The sequence below is a fragment of the Notolabrus celidotus genome, chromosome 13 (genome assembly GCF_009762535.1).
Source record: "Notolabrus celidotus isolate fNotCel1 chromosome 13, fNotCel1.pri, whole genome shotgun sequence".
NCBI classification, from domain to species: Eukaryota; Metazoa; Chordata; class Actinopteri; order Labriformes; family Labridae; genus Notolabrus; species Notolabrus celidotus.
This window is the reverse complement of record NC_048284.1, coordinates 15315841-15335836: the sequence shown is the minus strand read 5'-3', so window position 1 is coordinate 15335836 and position 19996 is coordinate 15315841. Positions and strand designations below refer to the sequence as shown.

At 38.3% G+C, this 19996-nt stretch overlaps 2 protein-coding genes across 2 annotated transcripts; both read left to right on the top strand.

Annotated features, from left to right (window-relative positions):
* Window positions 1–1200: 1200 nt before the first annotated feature.
* Window positions 1201–8947, top strand: tmed10 (transmembrane p24 trafficking protein 10). Its single transcript, XM_034699638.1, has 5 exons — window positions 1201–1449; window positions 4027–4147; window positions 4545–4618; window positions 7292–7418; window positions 7608–8947. The coding sequence occupies exons 1-5, from the start codon at window positions 1267–1269 to the stop codon at window positions 7727–7729; spliced, it is 627 nt and encodes a 208-aa protein (XP_034555529.1). The 5' UTR covers window positions 1201–1266; the 3' UTR covers window positions 7730–8947.
* Window positions 8948–11055: 2108 nt separating this feature from the next.
* On the top strand, window positions 11056–14511 carry eif2b2 (eukaryotic translation initiation factor 2B, subunit 2 beta). The gene is made up of 8 exons (XM_034700038.1): window positions 11056–11364; window positions 12236–12356; window positions 13244–13395; window positions 13492–13655; window positions 13767–13862; window positions 13940–14077; window positions 14157–14223; window positions 14310–14511. The coding sequence occupies exons 1-8, from the start codon at window positions 11193–11195 to the stop codon at window positions 14465–14467; spliced, it is 1068 nt and encodes a 355-aa protein (XP_034555929.1). The 5' UTR covers window positions 11056–11192; the 3' UTR covers window positions 14468–14511.
* The last annotated feature ends 5485 nt before the right edge of the window (window positions 14512–19996 follow it).

Below are 19996 nucleotides of genomic sequence, written 5' to 3'. Positions count from 1 at the left end.
AAGAAGTTCTGAGATGATTCAAATAATTAATGGGTTAATTTCAGTTAAGATCAGTTGTGATTCTGTGTCCAGCGGGACACTAAGACTCTGCAAGTTACGGACTTCAGAGCAGTGAAGGGGGCTGATTATTTATAATAATCCCTCCTAATTTAAATAAATAATAAGACCCAACACTATTAGATCAAGTAGATCAAACATAACTGGGTGCATATAAAATGTTAATGTTTGAAGTGTTTGCTGTGTGTTTTTTTGATTGTTACTGTTCTAATTTTTTGTTTTTAACTCTGTAAATCACTTTGAATTGCTATTTGTATGAATGTTGCTTTATAAATAAACTTGCCTTGCCTATGTAAAAATATAGTTCATTAGATGTGAACATTTTTAAAATGCACTAGTACTTCTTTGCGCTAAAACAAGGGGGAAAATTTTGAGTTTTCATTATTTATAGAGTTATTATGTTGTGATTTTACTGGTCCAGCCCACTTGAGATCAACCTCGGCTGTATGTGGCCCCTGACCTGAAATGAGTTTGACACATCCCTGGCAGAGCCGTGGGAAGTAGCTTTAAGTTGGGGGTGCTGTAGTAAGAGGTGCAATTTTTTTTTTTGCATTTATGTTACTTATGCAACTGATAGGCTATAGCGCACATACATTTTGTTTTTTATTTATCTGGTTTGAATACAAGCTTTCAAGAGAACTTTTCATTATAAATTCACAAATTGCAACTTCCATACCCCGATGTACAGCAAAGAGCATACAAGCCAAACCTGGCAAAACAGGCCCAAAGGGCAGTAAAGCGCATTGAACAGAACTTATCCAAATACGTTTAGTCTTTAAGCAGGCACACACACAGGGCCCATGCATCTGGTTATTTTAAAATGAATAATTATTTAAAATTGCTATAATTATTTCTCAAATCTTCCTCAGGCATTACATTTTCAGAAAATAATACAATGAAAAAAAAACTGATTTATTGTGTTAATTAATGTATTTGTTTCAACTTATTTATGCATCCAGAAAAAAATTGTGTGATGCCATTTCCAACAGTGAGTGCTGCAGCACCCTCCGCACCCCTACTTTCCACGGTCATGGTGCCTGGTAGACTGTGCAGTCTATGGGCAGGAGTCGGTGGATGGAGTGCAGTTGACCCTCCGGGCCGGCGGGGGCGCTATAGAGCGCTGCCGGGCCGGTAGTGTGAGTTGGAGCTCTCGGTGTTAAGGTGGTTGGTCTGGCACGGGCTGGTTGGTCGGTTTGTTGAGGGGTAGTCATGGCTCGATTCGCTGTGCTACTGCTTTTACCGGTTCTTCTACTGATTGATTCAGTATTTTCAATTTCTTTCTTTTTGCCCGTTAACACAAGAAAATGTTTACGAGAGGAGATCCACAAAGACGTCCTGGTCACGGGGGAGTATGAAATGAGCGAACAGGCGAACACGAAAACTAATCTGAAGGTGAGCACAGACCTGCGGCTAGCTACCAATCTGTAGGCCAAAACGGCTTCAACCGGCTGTCTAATGTGTTTAATTACATGTAAGGTGTTAATGTCGAAGCACACGTATTACACAGTCTGAACTGTTGGTGGTGTACTGCTGATTTGTGTGCTATCTGTTGTTAGCAGTTAGCTTAGGCCTCGAAACTCGTCTTCCTGGTTTCAGAAGCTAATCATCCAGCTAACGTCAACCCTGCTACTATCAGCGTTTCCTTTTATGACATACAGTCTTATTAATCCATCTCTAATAACACACAATAGTAACAAGGTCTTCGGGGGCTTGTTTGATGCCTTTTGTCTGATTTGGTGAGTGAAATAATCCTGTGTGTGAGCGGCTCTGCTCTGTTCCTGTTACACGTCAGTCTTAGCTTCATTCAAGTGACAGGAACAAGCTAGCAGCAATTAGCACATTAGTCAATTACATGCATGTGCTGTCATTTAAAGCAGGGGTTTGTGAATTTTCATCAGAGATTAAAATCTGATTTATATCCAATCATTGTCTTTGTCTGGTTACACCCAAAATGCAAATTCACGTAGTAAAATACATGGTTGAACTGTCACCACGTCTCAACAGCTGCTAAGTCTAAAACAATACAGTGGATTGCCAGTATTACAGAAGTCCTTAAAAGTGTTTTTGATTTGATTTGATGTCTTTATTTCGAACATGTAAAAGTAAAATATAAAAAGCAACAACATACAAGTAAAAAAAGAATTGTTATAGTTATAAAATATAATCCAAATCAATCAGTTCCATTAGCAAACACTGAAGCATTTTACTTTAAGATAAGATTAGGGATGCACGATATTGGGTTTTTTGCCGATATGCTGATATTTCACAACTCATTTAGCTGATTACCGATACTAATATTTTTTTCCGCACACCTGATGGCAGAGATCATCAATTCTCTTCTGTATTGGACTTAGCGTACAGTATTATGGTGATACTCTTATCACATTTGTTATGTAATATTCATTTCTTGTGCAAAATAAGAAAAATGCTTAATACTTAAAACTGCATATTTATATTTATGACAATTGCTTTCAAACAAAATTCATACAAAATGGTACATCCTACTTAAAACTTGGATGATGCTTTCCCTGAGACAATCCTAACAATAAACACAACCAGGGCAAATTTGGTCAATTTCACATTTGACATAGTAAGTAAACCTAACCTCTGTTCACAGGGAACATGTGAAAAGTGACACTGTACAGCAATTAAACCCAAATTAAATAAAATGGTTTATTCTTTGACAGTTAATGTGCCTAAATTAGTCAGCTACATGTACCTTACAGACTGCTGCTTAAATTCAAATTTAACTTAAAACATGAGCCCAACATGTGTGAAGCAGCCCATTATTTTATCGGTTAATTATATCGGCAAATATCTGCATGTTGGCTGATGTCCGATAATTAATAGTTAATTTTTAAGCCAATATCGGCAGATACTGATAACGTGCCAATAATATCGTACATCCTTAGATAAGATAATCCTTTATTCGTCCCACAACGGGGAAATGTAAGTGTTGCAGCAGCAAAGTTGACAGTGCAAAGCAGTATACAGTAAACAATAGCATATACAGCAATCATTAAAAAGTTATCAGCAATTAAAAAGAATGAAGTAAAAATAAGCATATCTTATATACACAACTAAATAAGTGAATTTACAAATGTTTATATAACCAGTGACAAGATGAAAAATGTGCAAAGACTTGTAGCATAGTATAAAACAATGTACAGAAAAGAACTGAGAAGATGAAAAAATGCATTGCACGTATTACATGTGCAAAAAGGAGTAGGAAGAAGTTAAAACTTATCTAACCCTACCCCTTTAATCACTATTTTCTGGCATTATACGAATGCATTCCCACAAAACAAATTGTCATAACCTATGGTCATACTTACAACTACAATCAAAAGCAAACTCATGATTCTCAACACTTGTCTTCCTCCTTGTACCTCATGAAAAAACTTCTTTATACCTCTTCTTGAATTGGATTATGTTCTGACATTGCTGTAGCTCCATATTGAGTCTGTTCCACAGTTTTACACCACAGACTGAAATACAAAAAATTCTCCTTGTGGTCCGAACACTCACCACCTTTAATCTTAACTTCTCTCTTAAGTTATGACCCCCCTCTCTTTCAAAGAATAATCTTTGAATATTTCCTGGCAGAAGATTTTTCCTTTCCTGATGGATGCGTATTGTTAGTGTGATGTTGTCAGTCCAGGGCGGCAAGTAAATGTTAGCTTTGATTTGTTGACAAAGTTTAACAAGTTCAACTACTGGAATAGTTTTACTAACAAAAGCTTAATATCATACTCCATAGCTGTAAATACATGAAATAGAAATGGTTTAAATGCCCTGCTGAAATCTTTGGTGCTCTGGTTTTCTTTCAACTAACTTAAATTTATCATCACTAAAAGATGTAATGCACCAAATCCACACAGTGAGGTTCTATAACCAAATGTTGTTTTAAATAGATACTTTTATTTTGCAGTCATATTGTATGTCTAATAATTTTGCCTCACTTTGTAGATCACAGATTCCTCCGGCCACACTCTTTACTCCAAGGAAGATGCAACAAAAGGAAAGTTTGCATTCACCACAGAGGACTATGACATGTTTGAGGTGTGCTTTGAGAGCAAATCACCCATGGGTAAGTACCACAGTCTGGCAACACTGGCACAAAATGATGATTTATTTAGGGACACACTAATTGTTTATCTTTATTATGAAGTGCATCAGAGTTTATGGTGAACATGTGCAATGATGTTAAACCCTTCTGGTGATATTTTATTGCTGTAATGCAATGAAATAGTTTTTTTTAATGGAATTGTATAAATGTGCACACTAAGACAGGGTGACAAGAAAGAAAGGCTGAGTAAGAGGAAACAATGCATAATTCATACTTCATTTTCAGAAATTGCACAACAGTAAAAAGTTGACAGTTGGCAAGTAAAAAAAAAATCCGCTCGTGGAACTTTACTAGTGAACAGTAACATTTTATTCAGCTGATTGCATATGGTGCTAAAATCTTTTCCATTCTTGATCAGGGACTGGAAGAGTGCCTGACCAGCTGGTCAATCTGGATATGAAGCACGGTGTGGAGGCCAAAAACTATGAAGAGGTAAGTGGGGTCTGAACCATTTGTACACTAGTAAATGGTGCAGATGCTGCAAATAGAGAATACCTATCTGCAATACAAAGACATGGTAAGTGAATGTGGGTCATGTAAAAGTAGAGGTTTCACTACAATGATTTGGTTTGTATATGATCTGGTTTAATAAACAAGAAAACATCTAATTAAACTTCTAATGAGAAAGGTGGGGGTCATTTATCAAAATGGGATCAGATTTAGAATAAATTAAGAGACCACCCGGTTGATGAGGTCAGTTTTTCTAAAAAGGAACATCTTCTTTCAATTCATATTTAAGTTGAATTGTTGAAACAGCAACAGACCCTGGACATTTTTCATATTTCTGCTTTTTGTGCACGTGCAGGTTCTCTGTGCTGTTAAAAAGCATTTTGAGGTTGTATTTATCAAATCATATTAACGACCTCAAATTGTCACAATATTTACACAAAGGGAATCAGTGGATGAGAGTGCTTGCCTCCATATCACAAAAGTTCTCCTTAAAAGGGGACACATCCTTGTGCATCATCACTCACTCCACGCAGATATTCTTCTGAGAAAGGATAACACTTGGTGCCGTGGGTGCCTCGGGCAACACTTCAAAATAAGAAGTGATAAAGCTCTGTGAGCTGAGAATCACCCTCCCGCCCACACACTGCACGAACATGACGTCCTGTTCTGCAGAGTGTGGAGGCGGATGTTCAGGGAGAGCTCGAGTGGGCATGCCTGGCTGTAGGCAGGGGGGTGGGGCTAAATTTACGCATGTATTTACCTGCGTAAATAGGCGTGTTACTGTGAGCACCAGTGATGTGTTTGTTTAACATGCTGGAAGGAATCGGTGTCCTTTACACTGTGTTTGAGAATGTTTACATTGCAGGTGCATCATGTACAATCAGTTCTGTTTTTGTTCTGTGCTTATTTGATTTATCTGCACTCCTGTCAGATTTTACTTTCAAGGCTTCTTGAAGTAAACTGTCTATGTCTGGGGCTGCTGCACAATCAGAGCTGTTGCAGTTTAGGGTTCAGTTCAACATGGAAAAATATGATTGATTGATATAAAGAGTTCATTGGAAAAAACAGTTAACTCACTTTTGAAAAACTAATAAAATATTTCAAACAACACATTTTTTTCTATTACTATCTTCTGGTATTATCAATTAACTGAGGTTGGGTGGCTTTGACTAAGTCAAAAGGACTTTACTAATCAGAGGTATCTGGAAAATGTAACTATTAGGAATCTATATAAAAAAGAAATTTGTTTTTTGAAAATGTATAAAAACGGAGTGATCGGTTTTTGCAAATTAACTCTTTGCAAATTAAAGATATGTTGCAATACTGGTCGGGTGAACATCTTTGTTTTTGGAAATCTCTGAAAATTGGTCAATCAATTTCATTCAACATTAATCAGCACACACACGCACACACGCACACAAAGGAAAAAAATGATATGAACATGGCTTTAAATTCTGAGATTAATGCATTCTTATGACAATGGAAATGCATCACTATTTACTAGAGATAGACCGATATGGTTTTTTTCAGGGCCGTTATCGATTATTAGTAGTCAAGGAGGACTATAACTGATATTTGGAGCCGATTATTCATTTGCAGTAAAAGGGAAAATATTGGCGTCAAAACTTTGATTAATACAAACTCCAACACTTAACTTTGTTTAAATGCCTTTAAGCATATGTTTATTAAACAGCTTTTCAGATTTGCAACATGTTAAAAGTTTTTTTTATCTTAGACAATAGACATTTTGTCTATTATTGAATGAGTTTTAAATTACTAGTAGTTGTAGGGGCCACAAAGGATTCTGCTCAGCTTGTCCCTTGCAATGAGAAACTGCAGGGAGAAATGGAACACAAGCTGGGCTACGGTTTCTGCAGACAGTGTCATATCTGCCAAGTGATTTAGTGAATTTTAAACTAAAATAACCCAGTTTAAATTGCTGTCTTATCGGCCGTTGTATTTTTTAAAAAGGCAGATGCCGATATGCGTCAAAATGCCAAATATCGGCCGGGCCGATTAAATCGTTCTATCCCTACTATTTACTTATCTGCTGTTTATTTCTACTTACATCTTTTAGTCACTTTAACTTGGATGCATAAGTCACATGAGCTGAATTTAAACTTTTGTGCAAAGTCTGTAACTTGTACAGCACCATTAGTACTACAGAGTAAGGACTGTATTTTTCTGCTTGGCAGCAGACCTGCCACATTAGCACACGGGTTATTAGTTGAGACTGTACCAAGATTCTCACTGTAAATAACACAGGTATAGACTAGAGTGGAATTGTAGTGTCTTTCAACAAAACATTAGGTTGCTATTATTATTCAACTTTTTTTCAGTCAATGTGGAAAAAAATTACATGTGAAACTTTCTGTATCATCAATCCCTTGTAATTTTTCCCCACATACAAACTGCACAGGTGTTTGTTAAAGATTAAGACACACCTTCAGGTAGTGCAGCTGTTCAGTTCACACCAGTTCAAACAGAAGCTTTCTCATCAGTGAACAGGAGAGCACAGTTCAAACACAGGAGAGTTCACAGCTGAAGAGTGACACCTACTGGACAAATGATATGATGACATTGTTTAAAGAGAAGCCATATTTTTGCTTCCCAGGGATCACTTTTTTAAAAACAGCTCTGGTTTGTTTCCTCCAGATCGCTAAGGTGGAGAAGCTGAAGCCTCTGGAGGTGGAGCTGAGGCGGCTAGAGGACCTGTCTGAGTCCATTGTGAATGACTTCGCTTACATGAAGAAGAGAGAGGAGGAGATGAGGGATACCAATGGTGAGAAACAGAGCATTCTGTCAGTCTGTGCGAACCACACAACTGACCCCAGGAGGCTGATTCGTTCATGAGCAAAAATTCTTTCTAAGATCACTTTTGCACAGTCTCTGGCAAAAGGAGTAAAATTGTCTTGTCTGTTCAATACATGAACCATAAGTCACTGACCACCCTTTCTCCCCCCCTCTCCAGAGTCCACCAACACACGCGTGCTGTACTTCAGCATATTCTCCATGTGCTGTCTGATTGGCCTGGCTACATGGCAGGTCTTCTACTTGCGGCGCTTCTTCAAGGCAAAGAAGCTGATCGAGTAAAGTCGACCTGAAGCTCCTTTACCTCGGGGAAAGCTGCCTGTCAGCCAGCCAACACATCCCAACATCCACCCTCCTTGGACTAGCTTCAGCAAACAACAGCAAGTGGGGTTGAGGGGCTCAAATTCTAGTTTTCACGGCTGTAAGGGAAAGAGTACCGGGGTTGTCCTCTGAAAATAAAAAACGATCCACCTGCTTATTGAAGTGGTTTGAAACATGAAAAGCGCTGTAGGGAGAAATGCACTGTGAGGCACAGGAGACGTTTGTCGTTCTCCATGCTACCTTTCATTTCTACTTGCACCGTTTTGAATGTTGCGGCTTACTGAATAAGACCTTGTTCCTTCAATCAGTTGAACAGTGATGTTTGATTTTGAGCTTGGATGTGCCATGAGCGAACGTCTTTTGCCCTTCTGTTAATGTACACATTCTTTGCCACGCCAAGCAAACTAGATCCTTGGTGCCCTTTTTATCAAGTGAAGGCTATTTGAATAAAGTGGTTTGTTGTTACTTTGATGAGAAAACTGGCAACCACTGAACTTCTGTGTTTTGTCACTTAATTTGCATACATGTTTGGTAGCTAAATTTAACTGTGTCTTTAGTTTGTTTTCATATTGTAAATGCTACTTAGTTGCTTTAATTGGTTTATTTTTGTGGCGGGGATTGTGAGCTTTCAGAGTAATATTCTCCTAGTTATAAAAAAAAAGGTCACTTCTATGAGCTCTTGCACGTTCTACTTTTTTGTTTATGAAACACCTGAACATTAATTTATCATTAATCATTCAGCAAATTAGCCAGAAACCAAAACCTTTGTCTTTATACTCGCGCAAGTTGCTCTTCTTCGAATGCGATGGATGGCGGTTTTTACGGCAAACACGATCCTAAAACATGTTCTGAAACTTCCTTTGAGTCATTCAGCCCTTTATCTTTACACACTGGTAAATTTAGTTATTTGTTTGTAATTTTCTAAATATCACATCATATTTACAGTACTTGCAGATCCATCCAGCTTTTTTTTTTTTCTTCAGAAATCCATATGAGGTTTGGGTAAGCAGAGAGTGTGTGTTTGTTTTTGACAGGGATTAATTGAGGCATCTGTCATGGATACATTTTTAACAATGGACATGCACATTGTGCGTAATCAATAATTTTTATGTTGACTGATGAATTTTGTAAATTTGTGTTGGGCTTTTATTCAATAAAATATTGGATGGATTTACATTAGTAATGATGCTGTCTTCAATGTTTTGACCTCATTTGTGTCTGATGAAAGGGTCTGGAAGGTGGATGTTGACTTATTGCCTACCCACAAAGTAAGCTGTGATGTCACACCTAGCAAATACTGAAGACTTTCCCATCTTTCTATGTATATTCAAATCACTTTAAACATTTGTTGCTCTGTTGGTTATAACAACAATTTTCTAACTATAATTTACGTTCTACATTTTAAGTACAGATTTCAAGTTGATCAACTTTCAGCAGATCTAACCTCTGATTAAATATGAGTGAATAACTTAATTTTTGTGGTCAGAAGTGATCCACAAACTTAATTCACTAATCATAAACTTCTGCCGTGCCAGTTACAAATAAGTAAAAGGAAGCGCTGAGATAAACTGCTAAGATGGTAGCAACTTGAATAGTACTGCAGTGGATGGACCAACATCTAAGGTTTGTGTTCGACTGCAACAGAACAGAGGGATAAATAATACGATTAATTTGAAAGGGAAAACCCTCAGGAATATACAATTATGGCTCACATAAAAAAGAAAGTTATCTGTCCTTGTGATTTCTACAAAAAAAAGAAGAAAGCTAAAAAGGGAACTGAAGAAAATTGAGTTTGAGTTAATCAATTTTTAAAAAGAAACTGTTAAGCAGTTTAGATGGAAAATATAGCACCTTTTGTCTGAGTTTCAAATAAACTTTCTTAATAAAGATGATCTCATTTGTTTTTATATTATACAGTCCCTCTCCTCATCCATGCAGAAGTATTTATTTAACGTTTGTGTAGCTGGTGTTCAATCGAATGGTGCTTCCTATTCATATCTGCAACGAAGCGGCTTTACGCATGCGCCGTGACATTCCTCTGGCAGAAGAGACTCTCAGTCCTAGAATATAGACATGTTGTATTGTATTATATTGTATTGTATTGTATTAATATCTATTCTACGGCTTTACTCTAACCTGCTTTCAACCAGCCTCACCAGAGCCGTAGAGTAGATGTCAAAATGAAGGAAGAATAGAATAGAAATGTCTATTTCAAGGGCCCTGGCCCTCACCTCTGGGAGATAATTTGACAGAAGATAGTAGTCTATCGAGACGCTCCTGACATTTCAAAGAAAGATTGTGTAAAATATTATCGGACCATGAAGTGATATAAACTGATATTTTACATTAACGAATATTGGCCTATTAAGATATAATTCCCTGGAAATCTTAAAGGTTTTACTATGGAGTAAAATGCTTACTTTATTCACACAGTGCATTAACCAATGTATTACTGAAGCGAATTGCGTTCACATGAGAAAAAAAATTCTGCTTGTTTTTCTGAATTAATGAGTAAATGATCTGGGAATTATGAGAAAAGTGTTCTGTTTTTCTGGAAAAAAAAATCTGCACCGTTTTCTCTCAGAACGGGCCTTACGTCTAAACAGCTGCAGAGTCCTCAGGTGCCTCCGCAAAGTTGACAAGCTAATCACAATACCATCTATGTTACTTATATATTCAGATTAAGATTCAGATTCAGAACTACTTTATTAATCCCAGAGGGCAATTTGGTTTGCAGTCAACATGTCAGTGACAACAGCAGTGCAAGATGGGGCTTGTCATAAAGAGTAAAATAAAGTTAAGATAGACTAAAGTAACTTTTTTTTTAAAAACACAGAACTAAATACTAAAAAAACAAAAAAACACCTTATAAATATAAATACACAACTTCACAATTTCACAAGGACAATCTATAACAAACTGTTAAATTCAGCTATTAGCATTCAGAAGTCTGATGGCAGAAGGAATACAAGAATTGGGAGACACTAGTATCTCCCAATGTCTTCAGACCCAGAGCAAAATAAAACTGGATTAAACTGAACAACATGTTTACTTCCTTGTGTGGCAGCTGCTTTTTATTTTACTTTTCTCATAATTCTGAGATAATTAACTTGTTAATTCAGAAAAACAGAGCATTTTTTTTCTCATGTGAATGCAATACACTTTAGTAAATGTTTGCACAACAATAAATAACCTTTTTTACAGGTTTGCGCATTCTTCGAAAGTAGCTCAACTCGACAGAACACCGGCAGAGCGGCAGCATAGAGCAGATAGCACTTGTCTTCAACCGCCATTAAACAGAAAGAAGAAGAAGAAACCCCGGAAGTACTCCTGGACCATTTCCTGTCTAAATATTGCATGACAGGTAAACTCGAAACATTGCATTTACTCTTTCCTTAGACAGTAAGTAGTTCTTACAACAAACATGCCAGGCCCAGACAAAGAAACAGACCTGACGGAAAGGATTGAAGCTTTCTTGTCCGACCTGAAGCGTGGAGGGAGCGGGACAGGGCCGCTGCGGGGCTCGGCGGAGACAGCCCGAGAAACGACCGCCTTGCTCCGCAGAATCACAGCTCAGGCTCGGTGGAGCAGTGCAGGTGCGTCATGCTACTGTTTTTCTTTACTTTACAGCTCATCTCAGACAGAACAGTAACTATATAACAGGTAAGGCTTAGTCATGAAGCAGTTATTCTAGTGTAACAGTGTTTCCAAAACTTGTATCTGCGTCAACAACAAACATGTGGGAATTGGTAACCATACTCTCTGGCCCATGTTGATAAGAAAGATAGGGATGGTGTATTTTTAGGGTAACCCGTTTTGTGAATTTACTATTAGATTTTTACATGAAATAAGTCCCTTTAAAAATATAAGAAAATAAAGAGTTATTCATCACAGCAGTGTAAAGAGCTAAGGATACATTATATATACAAGTGTTGGAGTTCAAAGATGTTTGTGAATTTGTTTAAAATGTTCACATTTCCATATAGCATTAATTTAAAAAATAAACTTTGTTTATTGGCTTTTTCACAATTACAATAAAACTAACATTTCATGTACAAATGCACAGATAGAGACATAACACTGAACAGTCAACTTTCCCCCTAAATAAAAACAAACACACAAAGAGAGTTAAAATAAAAAATAAAATAAACTGTATATAAGTCAAATAAATCAATTAAACAACAGTAATAATAATCATATAATAATACATATACATACAAATATACACATTTATACTTTATGGTTGTTATTTTGTCAAGGTCCCTCTCCCATATTGTCAAAAGTGGACCATGTGACAAGTGTGGGTGTGAAGGGAGACAAAGAGTAGACAACAAAAAACAGGAAAATATCAGTACATTTAAGTATCAGTAAATAAACAATACAAAAGTTGTGTGCAACTAATAATACAATTCTATGGTCATTCAGCATTTCTAAATCTTATTCCTACCTAAATGTTTTCTGTTTCAGGTGATCTGATGGAAATAATCCGGAAAGAGGGCAGGAGAATGACTGCAGCCCAGCCGCCAGAGACCACTGTTGGAAACATGATCAGACGGGTGCTGAAGATCATCCGAGAGGAATATGCCAGGTCAGAAGGTCTTAGGATACAGGAACTCTATAACTGATACATTGCAAAACAATTACATAATGATCCATCATGTCTTCTCTGTAATTGAAAATACAAAAGGCCTCTAAAAGGTGAAGTGCAGGAATATTGTCCTTGGAACCAACTCAAGGAGTCAAATAAGAGAGGAAATCTGTTTACGAATTCTTAATATTATTAGATTAAAATATTGATACATGGCGCCAGTGATGTGATGATTGTGTCACACCAGTCAGGACCAAAAACCACCTGTTTTTTATATACTGACATGAAAGATATTTTGAATTGACTCAATTGGGTGTTACATTATGGCTTCATATACATCACATGCTATAAAATAATAGAACCAAATATTTGTTGGCTTTGTTGTAGAGGAACAGCAGTCAAATCTGTAATAAATGGATACCAAATCAATCCCCTGAGCCACAGGCACCTTACATACAACAACTGTTTTCTTATGATTTTTTGTTGTTGTTTTCATCCCCTTGTGTTTCCCTTTCATGTCCATTTTAACCCTCAAAGACCTAGACAGCCGCCGCCAGCTTCTTGTTCTTAAATGTTTGATAACTTTTGAACCGTTCATCCAATCAACAAGCTTTAAAAACTCAGTTACAGCGGACACTCTCCATTGATACCACATTTTTCTCTTTCAGCATTTTCAAAGTAAATTCAGGAGAGTCTGGCACCCCAAAGATGGTCTAGGTCTTTAAGGGTTAAGTATCTATTATACAGTCATAGTGATTGACAACATATGCAGGATAAAAACCCCTCTAGGTTTAGCGCATTCCAAAGTACACATTGTCTAAGAAAATGAATGCATTGTTTCTTTAAAAACCTGCAATAGCTCTAGTTTGTGCTGTTGTTTTCTGCAGATCTCGGGGTAGCAGTGAAGAGACAGACCAGCAGGAGTCTCTCCACAAGCTGCTGACCTCTGGAGGACTCAGTGAGGAGAACTTCAGGCAGCATTTTGCTGCCCTCAAAGCAAACGTTATCGAGGCTATCAATGAACTGCTGACTGAGCTGGGTACGTCTTAGCTGGACTGTAACATATGTTGAGGCCTGTGTTTATTCTGTGAGGCTCAATTGTTTTTCTTCTTCCTGTCAACACTGAAATATTCAGAGGGAACAACAGACAACATTGCAATGCAGGCCCTGGAGCACATTCACTCCAATGAAGTCATCATGACCATCGGCCGCTCCCGCACGGTGGAGGCCTTCCTTAAAGACGCTGCACGAAAACGCAAGTTCCACGTTATCGTGGCAGAGTGTGCACCTTTTTGCCAGGTACCTCAAACACATCAAGATACAAGAATTGGAAAAATAAAAACCAATAAAGAATATTGGTTTCACTGAGATAGATTATATTGTCTAATTGTATTGTATTTCCTCTTCCAGGGACATGAGATGGCAACCAGCCTCTCAAAACTTGGAATTGAAACAACTGTGATTGCAGACGCTGCCATATTTGCAGTCATGTCTCGTGTTAATAAGGTAATAAACACTGCAAATTAATTTGGGATCCATCATGCCAGAGCAGCTGTGTTGACTGTGCAGTGATCTCTTTTCAGGTCATCATCGGTACGCAGACAGTTCTTGCTAACGGAGGCCTGAGGGCAGTCAACGGGACTCACACTCTGGCGCTTGCAGCCAAACATCACTCAACCCCTCTGATTGTTTGTGCTCCCATGTTCAAGCTCTCCCCTCAGGTAAGAGGACCTTGCAATCTGCCACAATCCTGTAATTCCTGATGATACAGACCATCAGAACAGTGTTTCTTGTCCTCAGTTCCCAAATGAAGAAGATACCTTTCATAAGTTTGTGTCCCCACATGAGGTGCTTCCTTTCACTGAAGGTAACTCCTACATTTAAAACAAACCTTGATCTTTAAAAAATACACTTTTAAGCCTATAAATTCACAGATTTTATTTTGTGTTTTAGGTGAAATTCTCTCAAAGGTGAACGCTCACTGTCCTGTGTTTGACTACGTCCCACCTGAGCTCATCACACTGTTCATCTCTAACATTGGAGGACACGCACCGTCATACATCTACCGACTGATGAGCGAACTTTACCACCCAGAAGACCACGAGCTCTAACCCTTGTGATTAATGAATAAATTAAAGTAGTAGTGCTGCACTTTCTATGTCTCCTGAATAGTTTTGAAATGTGTCATTAGAACAATCTGTCAGTAGATTACACAGAGAAGTAGTATGATAGATAAAGAGTTTATTGTGTCTATCAAACTATGCTTTTCTACAGCACAGGGGAGTCTGTTGTCAACATTGCTATGATAACTTACCATAGTACTCAAAATATGACACCAACAGGTTAAGAAACACACAGTGGATACTGTATGATCATTGGTGATTTATTGCCTGGTGCATTTCAGATATTTAACTGTCCTCTTCATCCTCCTAAAGGGAGAATTCCAGCTCCTATGATTCAGGTTTAAAGACCTTTGAATGGTTCATTCAAACAGGTTCAACATTTTTTTTCAGCTCCTCCACTTTTTTTTTCACCTGACAGGGACATATTTCCAGATGGAGTCAAAAGGGTTAAAGCTGTGATAACCAAGTCAAAAATATCATTAAACACCAGTGGTGGACAATAACAAAGTAAATTTACTTGGGTACAGTACTGAAGTACGTTTTTTGAGTATCTGTACTTTACTTGAGTATTATTTTTTGGGGGGTACTTTTACTCTACTGCATTTGAAAGACAAATACTTTTGACTCCACTACATTTCTATCAAGGCTCTAGTTACTCACTACTTTTGCTTTGAAGTCAGTTCATGGATTTTCTTTTCTAATATCAGATCCCGTAAGACCGTAAACTGTTTGTGTTTGGTTTGTCTTAATGGTGTCGCCGTACCTCAGTTGATCGGAGAGCAAATTCAGAGCAAACGATATTCAGACCATGAATCTCTGATCTGTTCACTGGACACAAACTTCATCACAGCCAACAAAAAATCGAAATCCGACCTTAGAAACCATGTGGAGGTCTTTAGCTAAAACGCTTGTTTTATTCCAGATGAACATTTAAAACTTGTCTGTGCTCGTAGTAACTTAGTTTATATTTCATGGTATACTTTTTACATATGAAATAATGTGTTCTTGATAAACATTACGTAGCAGAATGTACACACATGCGTTCTTGACTTCACTCTTGCTTTGTGAATATATATACGTTTAGAGATATTTTTAAAAGTACTTTGAATACTTTAGTATTTTTAAAAGCAAGTACTTCAGTACTTTAACTGAAGTAATAATCTGACTGAACAACTTTCACTTGTATTGGAGTAATATTTGACCAGGAGGATCTATACTTTCACTTCAGTAATTGAAAACATGTACTTTGTCCACCACTGTTAAACACTAACCTCATAAATAGAATCCTTATAGGCGTTTTTCGACTGCAGGAACATTACCCAGGAACTAGGGACTTTAACCCTGAACTATGTGTGTTTCGACCGGAGGAACCAGGGTCTAAATTTAGTTCAGGGGTAGAGAATCTCCCCACTGAAAATCCCCTGCTTGGGGGGGGTAGTACTTTTCAAAGGCCCTGGGACTTTCGGTTGAACATTACGGTGTTTGTGGAGTTGAGGGAGTTCCTGGGAATGCATACTAGTTTAGTTTTGTATTAAGATTTCAAAATATTATTTAATATAATTATTTCCCCATAAGTCACTGGCCTAATTTGCACAATCTACCTGGGACATCAGCCCGCAGTCCAAACGCAGACAACAATGGGGGCAGAGTAACCTTTTAGTTCCGGGGAAAGTAGTTCTGGGGGCTAAAAGACCCCGGAACTCTTGGTCGACATGCACTTAATGTGCGCAATTGGAGGCTTCAGGAGTAAAAAAAACAAACCCCATTTGTATCGAGTGTTGTAGTTGCAGGTTTTCTCCAGTTGGAGGCAGTGTGTGACAGCAGAGCAGTAGGCAAGTTAAGGTGTTCCGTGTTGCACATGAATGTAAAAAAATCAGTGATGCAGCTTCTGTGTGGGGTTTGTGTAAAACAGAAAGTGCCTGTAGTCACATAGGTGTGCTGTGTGGATAAAAAGACTGGGTTTCGCTATATTACTCAGGCTGCCCTACAGCGTCTATTCACAGGCGCGATCCCACTACTGAGCGGCACGGGGGCTTTGGCCTGCTCCGTTTCCGACCTGGGCCGGTGCACCCCTCCTTAGACGACCTGGTGGTCCCGAGCTCCCCCAGGAGCACCATATCGATACCGAACTTAGTGCGGACACCCGATCGGCATAGTCCGCTGCAGGTCAGAGCTCCTGAGCTCAAACGATCCGCCAACCTCAGCCTCCCAGTAGCTTGGATTACAGGCGCGCGCCACCGCACCCGGCGAGAAATGGAGGAACTTATAGGGCTTTTGAGTTCGACTACAGTGACGTCATGCGCAAAGCTGCACGCTCCAGCGTCTTCTAGCGGTTGACTATCAAACTGCAGCACAGGGTTTAATTACAGTTTGACTCAGTAGCTTTGGTACATTTCTCGAAACAATTCGTACAAATAGCAAAACTACCTGCAAAATCCAGTATCTTGCTCAGAATCCTTAGTTCATCTCTCAAAAGTAAATAGCTGTGTCAATGAACATGTCAGTGCCATCAGAATGACAAGTCCTTGTGTCATTGTGTACGGATAAGACAGTCAAATTGCAGAGTCATGTTGTCAATATAACAGTGTACTCTGGAGGGACGTTCTGATGTAAACTATGGCTAAAGTTTTGATGACAGTTATTGTAAATTGTAAGTTACACCTTAGTGTATGTGGGAGATTGATTGCAAGAGACTGGACAAGATTCACAATTATGCTTTTACTGTTTGTACTTTAATTTGTTGACAGACCATGTCATTGCAATACAGAAAGAAAAAAGACATAATGTGCATAGTACAAAGAAAAAAAAAAGTAGAAATGTGAAGATTGGGAGCAGTTTACCAATTCAAGACAGATTTAGGGAAAAAAAAGGTCTGATGGAAATGTACAGAAATATGACTGGCATATTCTGACAACATGTTCAACCATTTTGCATGTGAATACTTGTGCGATGAACTAATGCCTAAATGTTGTGGAGGGTGAGACTATTCAACAGAGACCTATTATAATGTAAACTCTACAGTTTACTTGATTCTTTTTGACTCTGATGTCACCTAACCTCAGTGAACTCCTGGAAGCAACAGTCTTGGCATTTTGGACACTTAAAGTGAAGTCAGCAGAATGGGCCCCTGTTTGTTTTTATATTCACTCATTATTACAGACAACAGATGTAGATGAACATTAGTGTATTTTTTTCTTTTTATTTGTTTTGTAAGCTAGGCCTAATGTAAGCCCTGCTTCAAGGACTTAAAAAAACAAAAACAAAACATACATATAATATTATCCCAGGTCCATGCAACCTTCAATGATCAACAGCGTAGACAAAAACATCAAGAACACGTACCCACAGGATGGATGGATAGATGGATGGATGGTATATATATATATATATATATATATATATATATAGATAGATAGATAGATAGATAGATAGATAGATAGATAGATAGATAGATAGTGTAATTTTAGTGTTTAACCACAGGGTGACTCCCCACTCTGCTTCTGATTTAAACAGCTCTCCTAACTAGTATCCACTTAGAGCTGTGTTGTTTTGACAGGGTGGAGTTGTGTTGGTTGGTTGGATGTGAAGGCTTGCAATGAGGGTCAGTGGGGAGCATGAGAAGGGTTTGGGCACCCCGCTACGGTCTGACAGAGAGAGTGCATTGTTCTCTGACCCAAATTTCTTGACCTGGAACTGCTGAAAAAAAAAGCAGATGATAATGAGTGGGACGCTGCAACATGTCTCCACTCTCCACTACCCAACACTCGCTGACCAGACCATGACATCATCCAACTGTCAAACAGCATTTTCTGACAATTAGCCTCCTCTGAAGACACTGAGTGGGGAAGATGAAGACGTAAAGCTGCAACTAGCTACAGCTTTTTGCAAAACAGTATCAAAGAATTCATCTATTAATTAAAAATATTTGTAGGCCGGCCAAAACCATGAAAAGGACTGATGTTATCAATGACACTTATATCGACTTTGTTGTATGATAGGTGATGTTAGGCTGCTATTTCATTGTAATTATTCCGTGACTATTCTGAAGTTTTATCAGTTGGTTATCGCAGTTACTGACTGTTGACTGACTGGAAAAGACTGGTTTATGTTCTTTATACAAAATTACTATATATGTAACCTATTTATTTGTATTTATTACATTTTTGTCGTGTGTAATTTGTTTGAAGTCATGATCACTTGTTTATTGCCAGTTGTCAGTTACAATGCTACTGTAAGAAAGGAAATGTGTAAATGTAAAATTAAAGTGTTAAAAAATAAGACTGTTTTCTTTTCAAAATTACATGTATAATAAACATAAGTTTGAGTTTCCTCTGACAGGTTCAGGAAGGCAAAGATGTATGCTGTAAAAAGAAAGGAAGACCTAAGGTTTATCGTATATGTACAAGGGTTTAGGGTTAAGTCTTGTTATCTACCATTAAAAGCCCTGACCAAATTCCTGACTCTAATCCGAAACCCAACCCTTACCCCAATCATAACCCTAACCCAATTCATAATCTTAACCATAATCATGACCCTAACCCTAACCCTAATCATAACCCTAGCCCTAACCTTAACCCTAACCCTAATCATGACCCTAACCCTAACCCTAATCATAACCCTAGCCCTAACCTTAACCCTAACCCTAATCATAACCCTAACTCTAACCCTAATCATAACCCTAACACGAATCATGAACCTCACCCTAATCATAACCCTAATCCTAATCGTAACCCTAGTCGTAACCCTAACCCTAACCCTAATCCTAATCGTAACCCTAACCCTAATCGTAACCCTAAACCTAACCCTAATGGTAACCTTAAACCTAACCCTAATCGTAACCCTAACCCTAATCGTAACCCTAACCCTAACCCTAATGGTAACCTTAACCCTAACCCTAATGGTAACCCTAACCCTAATCGTAACCCTAAACCTAACCCTAATGGTAACCCTAACCCTAATCGTAACCCTAACCCTAATCGTAACCCTAACCCTAACCCTAATGGTAACCCTAACCCTAATCGTAACCCTAACCCTAATCGTAACCCTAACCCTAACCCTAATCGTAACCCCGACCCTTACCCTAACCCTAATGGTATCCCTAACCCTAACCCTAATGGTAACCCTAACCCTAATCGTAACCCTAACCATAACCCTAACCCTAACCCTAATCGTAACCCTTACCCTAATTGTTACCCTAACCCTAATCGTAACCCTAACCCTAATCGTAACCCTAACCCTAATCGTAACCCTATCACTAATCGTAACCCTAACCCTAACCCTAATCGTAACCCTAACACTAATCGTAACCCTAACCCTAAACCTAATCGTAACCCTAACACTAATCGTAACCCTAACCCTAACCCTAATCGTAACCCTAACCCTAACCCTAATGGTAACCCTAACCCTAATCGTAACCCTTACCCTAACCCTAATGGTAACCCTAACCCTAATGGTAACCCTAACCCTAATCGTAACCCTAACCCTAATTGTAACCCTAACCCTAATCATAACCCTAAC

Coding starts and splice junctions, on each gene's coding strand:
- tmed10 (XM_034699638.1), top strand. CDS start 1,267: ATGGCTCGATTCGCTGTGCTACTGCTTTTACCGGTTCTTCTACTGATT. Junction 1,450..4,026: donor ACACGAAAACTAATCTGAAG/GTGAGCACAGAC, acceptor CTCACTTTGTAG/ATCACAGATTCCTCCGGCCA. Junction 4,619..7,291: donor AGGCCAAAAACTATGAAGAG/GTAAGTGGGGTC, acceptor TGTTTCCTCCAG/ATCGCTAAGGTGGAGAAGCT.
- eif2b2 (XM_034700038.1), top strand. CDS start 11,193: ATGCCAGGCCCAGACAAAGAAACAGACCTGACGGAAAGGATTGAAGCT. Junction 12,357..13,243: donor ATCCGAGAGGAATATGCCAG/GTCAGAAGGTCT, acceptor TGTTTTCTGCAG/ATCTCGGGGTAGCAGTGAAG. Junction 14,224..14,309: donor GGTGCTTCCTTTCACTGAAG/GTAACTCCTACA, acceptor TTTGTGTTTTAG/GTGAAATTCTCTCAAAGGTG.